The sequence below is a fragment of the Acomys minous genome, assembly GCF_964271855.1.
Source record: "Acomys minous genome assembly, chromosome: 12".
NCBI classification, from domain to species: Eukaryota; Metazoa; Chordata; class Mammalia; order Rodentia; family Muridae; genus Acomys; species Acomys minous.
The window spans coordinates 63737575-63753581 of NC_140493.1; the positions used below are offsets into that span (position 1 = coordinate 63737575).

The 16007-nt window shown below is 38.3% G+C and overlaps 1 protein-coding gene across 2 annotated transcripts in view; it reads right to left on the reverse strand.

The window, feature by feature from the left end:
- The window catches only part of CPQ (carboxypeptidase Q), a 410614-nt gene that overhangs the window by 225246 nt on the left and 169361 nt on the right, over positions 1-16007 (reverse strand). For both annotated transcript variants that reach the window (XM_084751322.1, XM_084751321.1), the window contains one exon: positions 1398-1605. In XM_084751322.1, coding sequence (XP_084607448.1) covers positions 1398-1605 — 208 coding nt within the window. The remainder of the gene's footprint in view (positions 1-1397; positions 1606-16007) is intronic.

Consider the following 16007-nt stretch of genomic DNA (forward strand, 5'->3'; position numbering starts at 1 on the left):
TTACACAACATATAGCTGGGAAATAACCGTAGCCTCCTTGGAACTGCCAGAGCCAGAACTATCTCAGCCTCTGGCTCTCAAGAATACCTCTGCCTAACCCTTTAGTTCAGACCCTGACATACAACGGCTTCTAACAAAAGAAGCATCCCATAATGCACTCTTCCTGCCACTTTCCCTTAAGGTTCAGATTCTGCTGCCTCACCCAGAAAGCTGCTAATACAACCCAGTGAAGATCATACAGTAAGAGATATGATGACTCTTAGCTGGGACGCAGCCTCCTAGCTATTCTGCTGTGATCAGTTTCCCAAATGGGCAAGAAGTTGGATTTGTTTTTTTGTTTTTTTTTTCTCAACAGTTAAAGTCAGTTTCTCTACTGCTAACTAACTATTTTGTTCTGGTGAGAGCTTGCTTATGTCATGACTCCATGGATAATGATGCCCAGGTCCTGGGATCTGAGAAGCAAGAAAAAGGGTCATTAAAAGGGTCTTTTTTACTGGAGCACAGAAGCGCTGCCTCCAGACCTGTGCAGGAGTTTCACTTCCCCATCACCAGGTGTAACTGCTCACCTCACTGGCAGTGCCACTAAAATACAGCTCTAAGATTCTGAATAACTCAAGCTGTATCTTCAGAACTGTAGCTGCTATTAAGATTTATACCAGAATGTCTATAAATGGTTTTGCATATTTTGTATCATATTAAGCAAATGTAAATTCAGTAAGTGGCTGTGATGTGCCCAACACATGCAAGCTACCCAGTGGACCCTGTCTCATCCACTTCTCACAGTAAGGCTGCTAATAATTCGTGTCTTTATAAAGGCCAGTGACATGCCCATGTCTTTGCAGATAAGTTCTCTAAATAGCTTATTATTTACCACCTGGCTAGTGTAGATCTGCTTGTAAGATAATTTAAAATATACATGAAATCTAGAATGTGCACTTGAACTACGGACTAACGCTTGGATTTGTATTTTCCTGAGTTTAGGTCCTTTCCCAGCCACTTTGTGTCTATGAACAGACCTGGAAAGATGGGTTTCTCTATATGTTAGTTTCTTTGCTTTATAATGAAGGAACTAGGCTATACACTATTTTACTTTGAAATTATTTTTTAAATATCCATAACAAGCCTGACATGACCTATAGCTCTAAAGGGAATCTATGCAACTTTCTCTGCTGTTCAGATTGACTTTATATACTCTGGGTATTATCCTGACCTTGAATTTGTCTTCCCTTTTTTAGTGTGGTTAACATTTTAATAGAAAATATATATGGAGCTTCATGCTTTAATGAGTCCATGAGGACCATCCCCACAGACTCATGTTCTCCCCATCTAGTTATTCTAAAAACAGCACCTGACCCGAATGCCCTCTGCCGGGAAGCACATCTTCCTCCCTTACTCACTTGATCTGGATACTTGCTCCCGGTGATCTCTGCTACGGTGTTGAAGGAATCAGTATCTGGGTAGGTCTTTGCTCCCATCTCCAGATGAATGACAACTGTGTCCCCACGAGAAGCCATTCGTGAAATCATTTCTGCATCCTCCACTGTGATACAGGCTGTTGGAATCTTGGGCACACCGTCTTGATATCCCTGAAAGCCTGTGTGAGGACTTAAGAAAAAGAAACATAAGATTACCTTAAAAGTGAAAATTGATCCAAGGCCCTTATATACTGAGCCTAATTTTCACTGATTTTTACACGTGCAAAGTATAAACATTTGCTTTTTATATTAATGTAACTTTTAGTTTTAATAAAACTGTATAAAATTAAGTTTAATAATTATATAATTTAAAATATCATGTATTTTTTTGGTAGTTTGGCTAAGGCTAGTGTGAAAGGTTGGCTTAATCTCTTACAGATAGTGGCAGTGCTTTCATAACCAAGAAATGAACAGAAGGCAAGAAGCCCCCAAAACCATTGAGGGTATAGACAAGTCCCACATGTGTGGTTCAGATTCTCTCAGGTCTGTAGTTACTTACTGTGACTGTGCCTCCCCTCTGTCCATCCAAACATACAGCACAGAATATACAACCCTGCTATACAGTAGAAAGTTGCAAAGAAATATGACAAAATAACTAAGAAGTCTTGGTGTTGCTACGAAGATATGCTAATTATTTGCCATAGAGAAAGGATATTTATTACATTTATGGCACTAAAGGAGATAATTATATGTGATGGATAATCTGGACATATTCATGTCTGCATGTGTGGGTTCACACATATATGTGAGCACATACGTATGCGGGTATACAGCTGTGTATATGCATGTGTGTGTACAAATGGAGGCCAAGAGTTCTTAGTTATTTCTCTTTAGGGTTTCTTGTCCTATTTACTGAGTCAAGGTATTTTAATGTACCCAGAACTTGCTGATTCATCCAATCTAGGTAGCTAGCTAGGATCTCTAGCTGGAGATCACCTGTTTCAGCCTCCTGAAGTTCTGAGCTATCAGGCAGGCAGGCTGCCACATCTACCCAGCTTTTATGTGGGTGCTGGTAATTCAACCTCTGGCTCTCACAGTATTATGGAAAGCATTTTGACACCTGTGCCATCTCCCAGCCTCGATGACAGTAAGTTCTAATTTTCAACTTGCTTGGAGAGATCTCTGAGAAGTTAGTAAAGGACACTTCTGAGCGTGAGTGTAACTGATAGCATTTCCAGAGAAGGGTAACTAAGGGAGAAGATATAAATGCAAACAGTATCGTACAGAGACTGGGGACCCAGATAAAATAAAAGAAGGAGTAAGCCCTCTGTGTCATGGCTACCATGAAGTGAGAGCCTCTGCCATGTGTTCCGATGTGGGAAGGCATGCTAAATTTTGCCAGGTCAAAAATCCTGCGCTTAGGCTGCACTCCGTGACCTTCAGTTGCTGAGCTTTGTCGGTGGAGGTCTTTGTGTGCCAGGCCATCCTTGGACTATTTACCTTTGAAAGAACTAGGGAAGTCCCTACTGAGAAATACCCAGAGGGTTAAGGAATCCTTTCAGAGGCTACTCAGTAATAGGAAGTTCTTACAGGGAGCTATTGAGGCTATTGTGTTCTTCTTGCCTGGGAGCTAGGGAGAGAGGGATCAGAATAGATCCTATTGACCTTACTATATAAAGTCTTACTCTTCCGCACTGAAGAGTCTTGATCAGAAATTTTTGACTTGTTATTTCTCATGTCTCTGTACACTACTTTCAATCCTCACTCCCTTCTTCAGGTGAACCCTGATTCGATTTTTCCCGTGGGCCGGACACGTCATGGTCCTTTCATCATGACACCCTGCTACAGTTAACCTTGAAATGAAACCATAAAACTTGGAGCCAAAATAATTCTTTCCTGTGTTAAACTCTTTCTTAGGTGTCTGTCATGGTGTCTGAAATTCCAAACAGCCCAGAAAATTACTATGATCAAGATGCTACAACCAAAGTGTATAGTGTTTGACATACAAAATGTTCCAACAACTCAATAATGAAAATAAAATTCAAGACTCAGTCTATACTTCTCAAAAAAAAAAAAGACAGGGCAAGAGTAATATGAACATGAAAAGTTTCGACATATCCTTTTCCAACAAGGAAATGCACAATACAACCATGAGGAAGTGTTACTCCACACTCACTAAAGAATCTTTGAGAAGAGAAACAGATAAAAAATAATCCTGGGAGGCTGCGGGGAAGCTGGGATACATACTCACCAAGACAGGGATGTAAATGGCAATCATTTTTGGCAAACAATTTACAGTTCCCCCAAACTAAACAAGGACCAGCATCTGTGAAGTATCCAAGGACCAGCATCTGTGAAGTATCCAAGGACCAGCATCCGTGAAGCATCCAAGGACCAGCATCCGTGAAGCATCCGCCACTGCCTATGCATTGAATACCCAGCTTGTGGTGCTATCTCAGGGGTGGTGGAGACTTTGAGACTATGTCTATACAGTGCATCAGACCACAGTGCGTGGTCCTTGAAGGTGATACCCATGTAAGGTACAAACCCAATATCTCTGTTTCCTGAACTGGCAGACAAGTGAGGACCCTCTTCCTACAACTCTTGTCTCCATGAGTTCTATAGTTCCTTCCCTTATTCTTCCCTGAAGTTGTTTTGGTATGCTATTTTGTCCTAGTACCCAGAAAACCCACTACTATACCATATGATCCACTGCACACGCACACACACACACACACACACACACACACACACACAACACACACACAACACACACGAACTGAAAAGACATATTTGTACCAAAATTTTCACAGCAGATTTCTTTTTTTTAATTTTAGCCATAACCTATACTTAATTTTTTTTCAAAATAGATTTTCATATTATATACAGCAATATTATTCTTAAAATTCAGAAGGTGTGGGTAAGCCTAATATCCATCAACTAATATCATAGGTAAACAAAATATGGAATATCCATAGTGTGAAATATTATTCAACCATCTAAAATTTCATTTTAGATACATGATGCAACAAAATGAACTTTGAAAATATTTTCATAGGTGAGAAAAGATCCAAATGAACACATGTTGTAAGACTGTATGTATATAACATGTCCAGAGCAGACATATCTTTGGAGATAGAAAATAAAATGTATTTTTATTTGAATGGTAGACAACAGGCAATGTGAATAAATGCTAGTGGGGATGCAATTTCTTTAAGGTGATAATGAAAATGTTCTGAGGCAGGCATGGTAGTGCAAGCCTGCAATCCCAGCACTAGGGGAGGCAGAGGCAAGAAGGTCTTTGTCAGTTTGAGGCTAGCCTGGTCTACAAAGAGAGTCCATGACAGCCAAGGCTACACAGAGAAACTCTGTCTGGAAAAGTCAAAAGAAACAAAGAAAAAAAAAAAGAAAGAAAAAAGAAAGGAGAAAGGTAGAAAGACAGAAAAAAAAGAAACAAAAAGAAAGAAGTCAGGTTCTGAAGTCAGTGATAGTGATTGTACAACCCTGTGAAAATATAAAAATTAGAGCATGATTCAAGTTGGAGTCAAATTTCATAGCTTGAATTATTTCCATTTATAAAAATCAAGCCACACATTTCAGATTTTAAAAAGGAGAATCTTGTTATTTATCTCATTGGAAGACTGTGTTTCTGTATCCCTAGTTTATGAGATGCATGATAGTATACACAAAACAAAAAATGAGGATGTAAAACGTGAGACTTGAAAGCTGCAACTAGGATCTCAAATCTTGTTAAATTTCTTGTGCATCTTACAAAAGTGGCATAATTTGAAGATAGCTGAATGTTTTCCATCTATGTCCACACATGTGGTATCTAAGCAAGAAAGCTTGAAAATCCCCATCTGAGTGGCATACCTACCTCTAATGCCTTGAGAGTTAATCACTTCTGACTTGTTCTTTCTAAAGACATCAGGCTCTTAATGTTGCTGAGGATTTTGAAATGTGCAAGGAGCACTACAGTCTGGGAGAGCAGTTGCTGCTGCTGTGGAAATCATGCAACAGGAGGATGGCTATGTCTCCAGAAGGAATGTGTGTAGTTTCTCAGGTGCAAATAACATATTGGCTAAATACATTCAGGGTGTTTGGTGCTTGGTACTGCTTCTAGAGAAAGGAACTGGCCATGAGAATGGCATGTAGACTGAGCTTTTGAAGCTGCAGCTCTTGTGTCTGAACTTTTAAAAAATTATTAGAGTCTATTAAGGAAATTTTTTTCTGTTTAGTAGAAAAGCTTTTTTGGCTTAAAAAGTAATTTGGAAGTAACTCTCTTGGAATAATTACAATTGACTTTACTGGTACTTTTTAAAAGATCTAGCACCTAAAAAGTAAATTTATCTCAGATTTTTAAAGTGCCATTAACAATAGTATACGTAAATTCATTTATGACTTTTATACTGCTGTTAACTACACAAAAGCACAAAAATTTCTACCATATAATTTCATAAAGGGAAAAACCAAAACAGTCTCCCTTTGCATGAGTTAGGAACAAAAGGCCTTCCCAGGAGAGAAGGAAGACCTACCTTTTATTCCCAACTTCTACAGTTCAGTTGAATATGGTAGAAAAGAGGCAGAAAAAAAAAGTCAGTTTCCCCACAGGGAAAAGGGACTGCACATAGGGGAGATGGGATCATCTTTGCAAACAATGCAAGGCAGCCAACATGGCCAGAGTGTGAAAAGGGGAAGATGGTCTGGATGCTGAGGGGAAAAAGAAACTGTGGCTGTCAATATCCGTAACACATAGGAACAATTTCTAGCTTCTTTCTCTCGTATACAAAAATGTAGAGATTCTAGGACAGCATGAATCAGCTCCCTGTGAAACAAATGATGATAGTTTTTAAATAGCTCAAATTTAACACTTCATATTTTTGCATTTAAAACGTGTGACATAAATATTAATTTTGTTGTGTAATTTGTAACTCAAACTCAACATGACAATGCACATGTTTTCCACTTGATTTTGTTGCTTTTTATAGTTTTTCTTATTTATACTTGTTTCATCATATTAGGTTCTTCTCTCACTTTCCCTTTTAATATACCATATCTGTAGCAGTATTAATCAAAATAAAGGCTTAAAATAATAAAATATCAATGTATATGGTTGATTTAATAATTGATAAAAGTGATAAATGTATGAGAGATAGCAAAATCACTTGGCAGGTATCAACTGCAACCTTAGCCAAAGAAATGTCCTGTGATGCTTTCTCAGAAAACTGAGAATAGGGCTTCATCAAGACCCAGCTATTCCACTCCTTGGAATATACCCAGAAGATGCTCCACCACACAACAAAGACATATGCTCAGCCATGTTCATAGCAGCCTTATTCATAATAGCCAGAACCTGGAAACAACGTAAATGTCCCCTAGTTGAAGAATGGATAAAAAACTATGGTACATTTACACCATGGAACTCAGCTATTAAAAACAAGGAATTCCCAAAATTTGTAGACAAATGGATGGAACTAGAGATGATCATACTGACTGAGTTAACCTAGAAGCAGAAAGATTCACATGGTATATACTTACTTATAATTAAACACGAACCCAAAAGGGATGTCTCATGAAAGTCTTCACTTCCCAGGCAATTGGGATAGATGCAGGGACCTCCTATTAGGACTGAAGGTGAGAGAAGTATGGGAGAATAGGGAAATAGAAGGATCCAGAGGGTCCTAGAAACCTACAAGAAGAACATCATGATGGGCCGATCTGGGCCCAGGGGGTCTGCTCAAACTACTGCACCAACCATGGACAATACATGCAGTTAACATCTAATACCTACTCTGATCTAGCCAATGGACAGGACATTCTCTACAGTTGTGTGGAGAGTGGGTACTGACTCTGACATGAACTCTGGTACCCTATATTTGACCACCTCCTCTGTGTGGGGAGGCCTGGTGGCACTCAGAGAAAGGATAAGCAGGCTACCAAGATGAGACTTGATAGCCTATGACCATATAGTGGGGGAGGAGGTCCCCCTCAGTCACAAACCTAGGGGAGGGGAATAGGGTGAAAGCTGGAGGAAGGGAGGAATGGGAGAATACAAGTGATAAGATAACAATTGAGGTGTAATCTCAATAATTCATAAAATAAAAGAAATGTCCTGTGAGATCAATTAGCTACTGTTGTCTGTGTCAGCTATAATGGAAAAATCCTGTAACTAGTGAATTAGACAGAAAGGCACCTATGCATCAGTTAACTGGATGTATTGATTCCAGCCTGTAATTCCAGGGAATGAATTTTGGAGTGAGGCAGAAGCCCTGTCTTTGTTACATAGTAAGATGATAGGTAAGTAGGTAGGTAGGTAGGTAGATAGGCTGGTGATGAATGGATTGTCAAATAGACAGGCAGAAAAACAGATAATAGTTGACTAGGACCACTGATGTTTCATTTAGTAGTAGCCTAAATTTCCATTGTACATTAACCTTAGGACCTCAACAGAATTGATCTTACAACTCATAGCATAGTATTCTTTAACTTTTGGGGTAAGATCAAAAACAGACATTTGGAAATTTTAACATTCATTATTCATTGAAATTCAGAATAAAAACAGAATAGAGTAAAGCTTTAACTATGCAAACATGAAGGCCTTAGTTCAAATCCCCAAAACCAATACAAAGCATGACACAGCAGTGTGTGTCTGTGATTCCAATTCTCCTATGGCAATATGGGAGGCAGACACAGGAGAATCTCCAGAAGTTTACAGGGAAGCTAGTCTGGGTTACATAGAGGTGGGTAACAAACAAACCATGTCCCAAACAAGATGGAAAAAGTGGAGCAACAAACAGCCAAAGTACTCCTCTGACATGCACATGGAAGGCATGGTATATATGTACCCACACTCACACAGGTGAATGCATACACATGCACATACATCTTACGTGCAGCCAGAAAGAAAAGACAGCAGAGACAATAGAGACATGAGGAAAATATATATGAAAGAAAGCATCAATTAAGCATTTGAAAGAGAAAACACCAGAGCTGTATTTTCAATGCACAACCCAGTAGAAACAGACCTAAGAAGGCTTATAAAGGAGAGAGAGAGAGAGAGAGAGAGAGAGAGAGAGAGAGAGAGAGAGAGAGAGAGAGAGAAAGAGAGAGAGAGAGATGCATGGTTAAGTCTGGGCCTATTCCTCCACTTGGGGGAGTCACACGTATATTTGTCTCTCACAGGCACTGAGAAATAGCAGAATTAAGAAGTCTACTTTAGGATGTCCTCCCCTCTGTCCCACTTTCCTGGTAAGTAAAGACTTTCATGGGACATGCCCCTTGGGCTAGTGTCTCAATATAAGTGAGTATATACCATTTGTCTTTTTCTGCTTCTGGGTGAACTCAGTCATTATGGTCATTTCTAGTTCAATTCATTTGTCCACAAATTTCAGGAATTCCTTATTTTTAATAGCTGAGTAGTATCCCATAGTGTAAATGTACCACAGTTTCTTTATCTATTCTTCTACTGAGGTACACTTAGGCTGTTTCCATGTCCTGGCTATTATGAATAAGGCTGCTATAAACATGGTTGAGCATATGTCCCTGTTGTGTGGTGGAGCATCTTCTGGTTATATTCCAAACAGTGGAATATCTGGGTCTTGAGGAAGCCCTATTCCCAGTTTTCTGAGAAAGCACCAGATAGGTTTCCAAAGTGGTTGTACTAGTTTGCATTCCCAGATTCTACATATGGAGTGTGAGCAATAACTCCAGTTTATGTCCCCAGAAAGGCTGGAAAGTCCAAGCCATACTCCAACTTCTTCACATGGAAACTTATAGAAGTTAGCCCTGTGATATGGTACACAGAAAGATTCTTGCAGCAGTGGACAGAAAACATATTACTATCCAACTATCAAGGAAAAGGTTCAAAGAAGGAGCTCTGTCCCTCTGTGGTAGCTCAGGTAAGAGTGTCCCCAAGAGACTCATATATTTGAATGCTTAGTCACCAGGAAGTGAAATTGTCTGAAAGGATTATAAGGAAAAACCCAGCTCTGGTCAGGTCTCCCTCTGCCTGTGTTTCAGGATGTTGTTTTCTGGTGTTGCTCTCACATCTGCCTCTATGCTGCCACACTTCCTGCCATGAAAATAGACCACGCTTCTGAAACTGCAAGCCAGCCACTAATTAAATATTTTCCTTTATAAGAGTTGCCTTGGTCATGGTGTCTCTTCACAGCAGTAGAACACTGAAGTGACTAAGACACCTACTTTTTCAACTTTGCTGTTTCTTCTTACTTAGAATAATAACAGAAGCCTGAAAGACCAGCAGCTGCCTGTGTCCACATATCAGCCAGCACACAGATAAAGGTATAGTTGGAAAAATTGACAGCATGAGCGTGGGCTTCTCATAATATAACCATGATTTTCTATGAAGTATTAAATCCCTATGTTTTTAAGCTGCTATAATGGATAAATTTATGTGTCAACTTGACTGTGCCACAAAGTACTCTGGCATTTAGTCAAACATGCAGGTATACACATTAAAGTGTTTCATGAAGTCACTACTGTTGGAATCTGAACATTGAATAATGCACATTGTTGTTGCCCTCATGAGTTAGTCAGGACAGGAACCAATCAAAAAGCTAACAGGGAAAGCATCAGATGCCTTCAGATAAACCCAACCTCAGCTAGCATGACTCAGCTTCCAGTCTCATGAGCCAGCCTCCCTCTCTCTCCCTCCCTCCCTCCCTCCCTCCCTCCCTCCCTCCCTCCCTCCCTCTCTCTCTCTCTCTCTCTCTCTCTCTCTCTCTCTCACACACACACACACACACACACAGAGGAAGACCATTAACTTATGTCCAAATGCATTCCAAAGAACATTTCAGGATCTGAACTTTTCAGTTTGAATTTCACCTTTAATAGCACAATAAGCACGCAATAACACAACTCACATAGCAGTCTGGGTTCCGATCATAATGCACAGTTCTGCTTCAATTCTCTTGTCAACTCTTACCTGAGCTAATCATCTTGAGCTCTGTAGTTTGTCCTTGCTTAACTTTTCATACAGTTGTACTGCATTCATGTTCTCTTTCTTGCTCTTCCTCTTTTTCTCTGATTTTTACTCTCTCTATTCTGTTTCTTTAGAGAACCCTAACAGTTCATGTTAGTCAAATCATCTTTTATTTACACCTGAGACTATTCCAATGTTAGCAGTGACCAGAGTAGATAGATTAGTGCACACATTTTTATATTACCAATAGTAAACATTTCTTTTTACATATGTATTATATCCATTAAGTAAATCTAAATTGAAATGATATCACATGCCTAAAGTAAACTGAACTCCAATATTATTTAAGCTGTAGGGAAATTGCACATTTACCCGAAACTAGCAAGATTGTAGTCTGCTCTGCTTCTATAGATATCCCTCACTATGTAGCAAAAAAAAAAAATGCTTACTTTTTTTGGTTATTTTGCTTTGAGAAGATACTCTATCTCAGAAAAAGAGAGATGTACCAAGATATTTGCTGTATTTCCTTGATATACATTAAAACCTAGAAAAAATAAAACAGAGGAACTAAGCACCAAATAGCAGGGAAATAAAATAATTCTGTGGTCTAAAACAGCCAAAACCAAACCATGAGCCATGCATGGTAACATTAGGGTAACATTTGGGTAAAATGGTGAAACACAGAAGCTGCACATAATATGCGTGCAATAAAGGACTAATAATAAATTTATGGAGATGGAAACACAGTTAACATTGTGTCTTTGAAAACCCACAGGCACTCTGTTAAGTATAATCAAGCAAATGGTAGCACAACCAACAAATAATTAAATTTTCAGATGTGCCATGCCACAACTGGTAAAAAGCCAGAAGATAATAAAGAGCTGGTGTGATGCTAGCACAGTAGCAATGGGAGCCTTGACATCCAAGCACAGAGGCATTTGACTTCCTGTGGCAAATTAATAGAAAAATATCTGCTGATATGATCTTTTCTTCTGTTATCAGTCACATGATGTTATCAGGTGATTCCTTCTGCAGTGTCAGCCCAAAGTGTGCCATCTATGAAGAATCAGAGCTAGTGTTTTCTTGGTGCCAATCACACTTGAGTACGAGGACTATCCACAGACAGCTGATAAATATCGTTTAAAATGTTTTTTAACGTGTGTATGCTTCACAGTTTCTGATACATTTTTAGTCTTCTAATCTTTCTAAAGTTATTCATGGCAATTACTCTGTCCTATATAGCTGGACACCAGGTTTCAGACTGATTTTTGAAGAGGCTGCTGGTACAAGTAAAAAAAAATTTGAAAAGTATTTCATTATTTCAAATATGAAATCTAATGTATACAAACAGCATCAGGGTGACACTACCAGTATACCATACATGTGTTGAAATGATACATAGTCACAGGACAAAAATGAAAATATTCTTCCTTTGACTCTTTCTTTCTTTCTTTCTTTCTCTTTCTTTCTTTCCCTTTCTTCCTTTCTCTTTTTCTTCCTTCCTTTCTTCTTTGCTTATTTATTTTGAGAAGGAGATCTTGCTTAATTGCTCAAGCTGACCATGACTTCCTGAGTTCTACAATATGTACTATGGAATCTAGCTCACTTGGCATTCTTTCTTTGCTTTCTCTTTTTTCTTTTCTTTTCTTTTTCTTTTTCTTTTTTCTTTTCTTTTTTTTTTTTTTTAGTCACAGTTTTGTATCAGGCCTTTTCTCATTATGAAGAGGCAGAGGCTTTTCATTAAAAAATGCAGTGGTTTTGCATCTCATATATCTACAGAAGGGTGATATTGTTCTTCAATGTATCCCCTAACACACACTATCTCATCAAAATAAAATATGCAAATAAGTGTTAGAATTTCCGATGAACAGTCCCAGCCAATTAATGACAATAATAACTCAGTCTACTGAGTGCTTACTATATATTTGCCACTCTTCTGTGTTTTCTATGCATTAGTTCATTCACCACTAGTATAGGCATATAAGGTTTTTTATTGACTTATTTTAGAAAATGAAAACACAGAGGGACCCATAGTATCACACCTGGAAGTTAATCTTGCTCTTACCTTCTATTGAATCACTGTTGGATAAGGAGGAAGATGATGACCAATAATAGCAAAAAATGTAGTTATTACTGAATATTTATGACATATAATAAGTTAAGCATTTTCACACAGAACTTTATTTAGTGTTCACATTAATTCTGAGATAGGTACCCAAATACCCATTTCTAAAGTTTACTGACAGAGAATCCAGGAATACTTTGAATACCTTGAAATTAAGAAACGGTAATCTTTGAAGGCAGGTTTTATTCTTTATAGGCTTAAGGGTACCTATTTAAGCCTCAAATATTTTATACCTGTTGACAGACACTGGAAGGATACTATGGTGCCTGGAAAGTAGAGTAATATGTAGAGGATTGTCCTCATCATCAGCTATATTGTGTGTACATTTGTATCCAAGTGCCACGTAGCATTGCTTTTGATTACATATTTTATACCTATTTATGCTTCTCTATTTTCCCAAGTCATTAGCTCTGAGAACAAAGACATCATTGGTTCTGTTTTTCTGTATGGAGAGCTTACAGCATAATTTTTTTGCTCCATATTAATGCTTGGAAAAATGTATTAAAATTCCTGCTTGTGGCCTCTCACATCATTGGATATGTGTGGAATCATCTCCTTTACCTTTATTTTCATCTATTGCCCAGGCACATATCACCATTTACCAGTCCTGGGTCAAGGTCAGCATAGAGGGCTTACTAATATAGATTCCTGACTTGAACCTCCAGACTATCTGATTCAGAATATAAAATTCAGGGAGCTTTTATTTGTAACAAACTCCTAAGCAATGCAAAGGTTACTGGTCCACAGTGTCAGAGTTGGAATCTTTATTTTAAAAATGGGTGTGTTTAAAAGCAAACCTCTGTCCTTGGAAAAAGAATGTTCTCCGTGGGCATTCATGTTTAAATAATCATTCACCAATACACAGTCCCATGCATCCATCACTAATGGAAGTGCCATGAAGTAATAAGTCCAGCTGTTAAGCTATTGACACACACATGATGTCAAGTATGACTATTGTTATAGGCTTAGCAAATATAACAACAAACCTACTCAAATTCACATAACAGAAAGAGTGTTATCCCTCAAAAGCCATCACTATGGTAGGCTGCCCAGTCACTGTAGTTATCATTCATTTATGTAAATATTTTAAGAACTTTCCACCTGAAATTACCTTTAGAACATCTGGCAGCCTTCCAAATCATTTAAATGGAGGCAAAATTCGTGCTTAAGAAAAGAATTGATTTCCTGAAAGAGTGAAAACATGATAAATGAATGATTGGTAGCTTAAGCCAACATATGTCATAAAAATGAGTCTAGTTTTAAATTTTTAGCCCATTATTAGATTCCAAAGACAATTTCAAAAGATAAATACCAGGCATGTTTACATTGATGGCGCCTGTATTTAAAAATGTATTTAGACTTACAGAAGCTATTTTTACAGCAATGTTGATTAGATGTATACATTCTAGTACTTTTTATTAAAATACATTAAAAATTATTTACTGCAACAGTATTTTTTAAAGTAGCACCAAGTTGGGGCTGGAGAGATGGCTCAGTGTTTAATAACATTAGCTGCTCTACCAAAGGCCTGGGTTCAGTTCCCAGCATCCACATGACAACTTAAAACTGTCTCTAATTCTAGTTTGCAAAAGTCCAACATTCTTTTCTGGCTTCTATGAGCACCAGGCTAACATGTGATACCAGATATACATGTATGCAAAATAGCCACATGGATATAAATAAATATGTAAATCTTCAAGTGTCAATAAGCTAAAAACTTGGTAATGAGGAAACATATTCATCATGATGTTCAATTTTAATGGTATATTTCACAGCCACTCAGGTGCTAATTATGAAGTATAGAAAATAACAGGGAATTTTTCTAGTAAATAAAGGGAAATGCCAAGTTGCATGTAAACCATTAAACAAATAAAAAATTTGTCCATAAAGAACAGAACAAAAAAGATGCTCCACCACACAAGGACATATGCTCACCCATGTTCATAGCAACCTTATTCATAATAGCCAGAACCTGGAAACAACCTAAATGTCCCTCAGTCGAAGAATGGATAAAGAAACTGTGGTACATTCACACTATGGAATACCACTCAGCTATAAAAAAACAAGGAAATCAAGAAATTTGTGGATAAATGGGTGGAACTATAAATGATCATACTGAATGAGTTGACCCAGAAGCAGAAAGACTCACATGGTATATACTCACTTATAATTGGACACTAGCCCAAGAGGCATGCCACATGAAAGTCTTCCCTTACCAGGAGATTGGGACAGTTGTGAGGACATCCTATTGGGACTCTAAGTGAGAGATGTATGGGAGAATGGGGAAATAGAAGGATCCAGAGGGTCCTAGAAACCTCCAAGAAGAACATCATGATGGGCCGATCTGGGCCCAGGGGTTCTGTTCAAACTACTGCACCAACTAAGGACAATATTTGCAGTAAACATAGAACCCTTTCTCAGTTCTATCCAATGGACAAGACATTTTCCACAGTTGAGTGGAGAGTGGGGCCTGACTCTGACATGAACTCTGGTGTCTTATATTTGACCACTTCCTCTTGGTGAGGAGGCCTGGTGGTACTCAGAGAAAGGATAAGCAGGCTACCAAGATGAGACTTGATAGCCTATGACCACTTAGTGGGGGAGGAGGTTCTTCTTGGTCACAGACATAGGGCAGGGGAATAGGGTGAAAGTGGGAGGGAGGCAGGAACGGGAGGATACAAGTGATGTGATAACAATTGAGATGTAATCTGAATAAATTAATTAAATAAAAAAGAACAGAACAAAATATGGTGTAGTAGAAAGAGTGTAGATAGAGGAAACAACAGATTTATTTTTCTTTTGAACTTGATATGAAAGATCAAATGGAGGACAATAAAGTCCTCCCAGGTAACTGAAGCCACACACAATCATATTTGGAAGAATATTTAATGCTGAGGAAAATGATTAACACATTTTAAAATATTGTATATGCTCATTGTACACTTGTGTAACTGTGACTCTTTACAGTAAAGCATGTCTGGGAAAACAGATAAAAAGGCAAAGGTGATGTTTTGTGTGTGGTAGAATCATGAATGATTTTTATGTTCATTTTTTCTTTTCTACACTTTCTAAATTTGTTACATTTATAGTAAGAAAAATATGAAACATTTTTACCTTAAAACCATGAATCTCTAAGTGTGATATGTGATGTTCTTTTAAAGAAATAAGAATTGTGTGTGTGTGTGTGTGTGTGTGTGCGTGTGTGTGTGTGTGTGTGTCTGTCTGTCTGTCTGTCTGTCTGTCTGTCTGTCTGTCTGCCTGCCTGCCTGCCTGTCACATGTGTGCCAGCTGCCATCGAGACGAGAGGAGGGTGTTGAATCTACTGGAGTTTGAGTTATAGGCAACTGTAGAGCACCTGATCAGAATGCTGGGAACCAAATTTGGTCCTCCTGAAGGAGAGTCAGTACTCTAGTCACTGAGGCATTTCTTCAGCATCTCTGTGGTATTTTTAATTTTAAAAAAGGAAACTGCTGTTTGGTGTGATGTGACATGGCTGTGGCTGCAGCTGGCGGGAGATGTTTTG